The sequence below is a fragment of the Trifolium pratense genome, linkage group LG4, assembly GCF_020283565.1.
Source record: "Trifolium pratense cultivar HEN17-A07 linkage group LG4, ARS_RC_1.1, whole genome shotgun sequence".
NCBI lineage: Eukaryota > Viridiplantae > Streptophyta > Magnoliopsida > Fabales > Fabaceae > Trifolium > Trifolium pratense.
The window spans coordinates 25,109,447-25,114,591 of record NC_060062.1 but is presented as its reverse complement, the minus strand read 5'-3'; the positions used below and the strand labels follow the sequence as shown (position 1 = coordinate 25,114,591).

Here is a 5,145-nt window from a genome sequence, read left to right as displayed (position 1 = left end):
AACCCACACAATTACGAATATAGACGTAGAAACAAATGAGCAACACATAATATTTTTTGGCGAACCATGGTGTTTAGTGTTAGTTAGAGGCGGAGTTAGGCTCTTTATCTGAAGACACACAAGTTAATTTATACCGTAGTTTGTAGCTTTTAGCTTATAAGCTTATTTTGTTAAAAAAGACTTGTTTGATAACAATTTTTCAAAGAGAGCTTATAGCTTATTTTTCAAACGCTATTTCCACTAGTTTACGAGTTTATATATAGTTTATCATTTTTCTTCCAATTTTATCTCTTCCATCTTAATAAAAAAAAATTAAATATATATTTTTTTATGTCATTTTATACTTATAATGTTAAACCGTTAATTTTAACAAACACTACAAATTCAATCAACTAACTTATAAGTTCTTTACTATAAATTCTTCCGTTATAAATTAGTTATCAGGTATCCGCTATTTTTTATTAAACAAAGTCTTAGAAGGAGAATCGGCAGAGATTATGGCCCCCTCAATTTTTTATATACTATTATATTATCAGTTTAATTTTATACTAGTATTTGATGTTATATGGCCCCCTCAATTTTTTATATACTATTATATTATCAGTTTAATTTTATATTTGATGTTATTTTATCCCAACTATGTTAATGAAGATATGTAATCAAGTTTTCAATAAAATAAATAAATGAAACCGAGTTCATTATTGGATTGGTTTTGTTGATTGGGTCCAATCTGAACTAAATCTAGCAGATTCAACCTTGTTTGTTTGGATTGATAGAAATCCATACAAATTTATAGTGTCAAATTTCTCATCCACCTCCTATATGGATCCTTCATGTGTATACTATTCTCAATATTATTCTTTTATTTTTATTTTAATTGCATTTGCAAAGTAGTTTTTTTATACTATATTCTCAATGATAGTCCTCCCCACAGCTTAGTTTCCATACTCCACAATTCTTCTCAATTCCATTGGTTTAGCAAACGTTTCCTTACCTTATGATTTTGAAAATTTCAAATATATTCAATTGAAACTACTGAAAGGCCCAACGATAATTTGACTGTGGGCTCGAATATATTATGGAGCTGTCATCTTATTCGTTACTCGCATAGTTAAAATCAGAAATTTTGGGGAAAAATATCATCTGCTACTTAAGTAAAAGACAGTATTTGAGTAACTGGTAGGACGGAAAAAGTAACTCCCATATATTATATACTTAAGTTGGGCTTGTGAACAATCGCTATTTCATTTTATATATTTTTCTTGTAATTATAAAATGTGTTTGTTTCAGGGTTTCAAATGTTATCCTTAGATTAGTTTTTCAAGAATTTCTTTTTGTGGTTAAATAGTCTAGTAGCTAGAATTTCTTCTTATAATTATATGCACATATATTAAGGTTTTGTAATGATCTAATATAGGCCCAAGAGAATAGTCCAAGTAGTTTAAATTATGGCGAGTCATTTACTTTTTAGAATTTTCTAGATAAGTCTTTAGGATAAGGATGAAACATGCTAGGGAATATGCTAATTTTCTATACTATATATAGTAATGAATATTATAATTATCAATCAAATCAATGAAAAATTAATCTTTCGTTTTTATCTTGTTTTTAGGAGGCTTCACTACCCTAGAAGTAGAGTAAATTAATAAACAACTAAAACGTTGTTCATTACATGTTTGAACACCGATCCTTATATATAATGGCCCATGCATAAGAGTCGGGTCTGAACACTCTTTATCTTACAAGTCGATCTTGTAAAGATGAGGTAAACTCAATATTAAAAGCTAACATGATATTGAAGACCATCCATCAATGTCACTCACCAAACCAAATATTGTTGCCGAACATGACGAGGTTTATTGGAGAAATTTAAGTCTCACATTGAAAATGTACTAGCCTTGAAATGAGTTTCTAAAGAGGGACAACTCTCATCTTATAAATTAAATATAAAAAATTTAATAGTACCAGAACTTATCCGAATAAAGCCACCAAAGTGACCAAACATTTACATATGCATACAAAACTCAATAGTATTAGACGGAGAAAGACTTTCACGACCATGTGATCATATATAAACACTAAACCCGAATCTTCATTCAATTTTCTCCCGATCCTTAATCAAATTGTATCAAATCAGCTTTGTAATTCTACCATACTAATGTGAGCCATTCTCGGTGCTGCAGTTCCCGTTGGTGTTGTTTGGTTGCCGGTGGAGTGTTGTCGTGATTGGGTCTTGCCGCTGGGGCTCGTTGTTACTTGTTATGCCGTTAGTGGTTTGTTCTCGATAAATGCTATATTTGCTTGTTGTGGTGTCTGATTGACTTTCTTGTTACGAGACTCTCTCATAATTTTTTAGATTTGTTGAAATATGTAGGTTTCGAGGTTTTGAATTTGTCGTCAATGCTATTTAATATGTATCACCATTATTTATTATTTTTTAGATTTGTAATTTTTTTCTTCTTTTATATATTATTATGAAAATACGGTTGACGATGAGAATTTTTGGACATTACAACTTAGTTGGTATACCTAAAGATCCTTTAATATCCACTATTCTCTTTAGGCTATCTAAAAGAAACTTTGTATATGTTTGGAAGAATGTAAACACAGCAACATGGGTGTACGAAAAAATTAATGTATCTAGTCAGGTGTTTTATTTTGGGCCATGTGGTGTTGTTGGATATTTGATGTGCCATATACGGCAAAAGAAACCGTTCAAACCTTTTTAGTCTTTGGATTCCCATCAGAGAGTACCATTGGTAGGGTTTGTGACTCACAAAATCACAATTCCTGTTGCATTCTTCAATAAAACAGTTCACTTAGTCCCACTTCCAATTCCATTGATAGAAACCTTTCAAAGATGTTCAAAGAATCAAACTACTTGTGTTTCTATAATCATATTGTCAATATCATTATCAAAATTAGGTGAATCGCGGTGCAATATTAGCCTAATTAGTGGCAAGTTTGACGGTTTTCAGGCCTCAATAAGATTTTTTTTTTGTGTGTGTGTGCGCGCGCGTTGAAGTGCAGCAACATCTGTTAGACGGAGCAATGTTATAACACTAAAATTCCGGTTATAAATAGATGATGCAACATCTGAAAAGTTTGTTAGAGTTAGTTATAATTCTGTTACAATTTGTTATATTCGGTTACTTATAACTGATGTAACTGTTTCTGATATAATTGTCTTTAGGAATTAACATATCAAAACTGAGGGATCAGAGTTTAGATAAAAGAGAGTGGTCAAAACTCAAAACATGTTTCCAGAAGCATTATTTGATGGTTTACATATCAAAGGTTTTTATTTAATTGAGTTTGCGATTTTTGATATAACAGAGAATCACAATCAAATACAACTAATGCAAGTATGCAATTGCAATCGCGGCCGCGCTGCAATTGCAAAGACATAAAAAATTATGACGCAACAACTAAAATTGAAGAACTAATTAGGCCATGAAAATAACAATTTTCTAGAAGTTACTAGACCCTATTATTATAATAGAGTACAGGAATCATAAAACTCGAAAACAAATTCATTCATGTAGTTCTTATTTATAAATTACATATACAACAGAAGCACTCCTTTTGATAAATCATAATCATAATACATAACAATTACAACAAAATAGAGGTAAGGGGGTGACAACAACTTCAAAATATATAAGGGATTTGAAGGAAATCATCACCTGTTTCATTTCGACTAAACGATTGAGATGAAGAACTGTGGCTAAAGTTATCATTAAAATCACTGCAACTGTAAAACTCAGGAAAAGGTGGCAAACTAACATTCGAATTCGACATATCATTAGAAAAAGAAGAAGAGGAATGAGTAGCAGCAGCAGCGGCTGCACAACGAGCTAGACGATCTTTAGCAATGGCAAGATCATGTTGAAGTTCAATCATTTTCCTTTGCAAAAGTGCTATAGCACCTATGCATCCATAAACAGGATCTCTAAGCCTTGCATCAGCTTCATAAGCCAAAGAATTCACAGTTTCTTCCCTTTGTTCCTCTGGCACTTCAATGAGGATCTTGCTTACATTGCTTGCTCCAAATACTTTGTGGACTTTCGCGAATTTCTTGCACTCGTCGGCACGAAAGTATGGTGCAAATATACAATTTGGTATGCATCTTCTTTTGAGAAATTTGCAGGCTGCACAAGAGGAACTTGACCTTGGTTCATAGCCCTTCATGATGATATTTCTATATTGCTCTCTATCCTTAGTTTTAGTGGTGATAAATATGTGGTTCTCTCTATTGGTATATTTTGGTGAATTGATGCTATTTAAAGGCAATCACATTTCTTGGCCTATTAGATCATGTGAAGTCCTGGTTTGGGAATTGCATGGGCCAATGCTATCTTTTTAGTACATTTTTTTAATAGAAAAAAGTTTAGTTCCGGTGTGAAAGCGCCGATAGAAGTACTTACATATTACTCACTAACGAGATACTTAATTATATAAGTAGTGAGATCTGATCTTAAATCTTTGTAGAACCTAAGTTGAGTCTTTGCTGATTGGATCGTCCTACTTTGGCTTTTATTTATCTTTTTTAGCAAAATTTATTTATCTATATTTTTGGTTTATTTACCCATATTTCAAATTAAAAGCGTGTTTAGATGTCTTACACATATCATGACATGACAATTTGACATGTAGTTATACTTAATTATTTTATTTTTACAAATTATTATCAATTAGTAAGTGTCATATTCAGTATACTTATTTGTGATAGTGCTTCTTACATTTTTGCTACACTTTTTAGTTGTTTTTAACAAAATTTCTTTATCTATATTTTTGATTTATTTGGCTCTCTCTAGTCAAACAATTCTCATTTATGAGTCATACTCATTTATATTGGGAGTGCAAAAGTAGGTCCAAATAATTGATTCATGTTGACAATGGGTGGTATATGTTGGTTGTTTTCAAGTTAGACATGATAGTTCATTACTAAATATGATGGCATTTTTTATAGTTTGATTGATTGAAGAAAAGAAATGTTACTATTATGAAAGTAAAATTATCCCTTTGTGAATAGAGGAATGGTATGGTCATAATTACACGAGGAAAACCAACAAGATCGAGTTGAGTACTTTCTTTTTCTTTCTTTTACCATATGTTTAATCTTATTCAAGGTGAGTTCTAATA

At 31.3% G+C, this 5,145-nt stretch overlaps 1 protein-coding gene across 1 annotated transcript; it reads right to left on the bottom strand.

Moving 5' to 3' along the window:
• Positions 1 to 3,521: 3,521 nt before the first annotated feature.
• Positions 3,522 to 4,277, bottom strand: LOC123924120 (LOB domain-containing protein 21). Its single transcript, XM_045976894.1, has one exon. It carries the CDS (start codon positions 4,189 to 4,191, stop codon positions 3,652 to 3,654), a length of 540 nt encoding a protein of 179 aa, XP_045832850.1. The 5' UTR covers positions 4,192 to 4,277; the 3' UTR covers positions 3,522 to 3,651.
• Between the last annotated feature and the right edge of the window lie 868 nt (positions 4,278 to 5,145).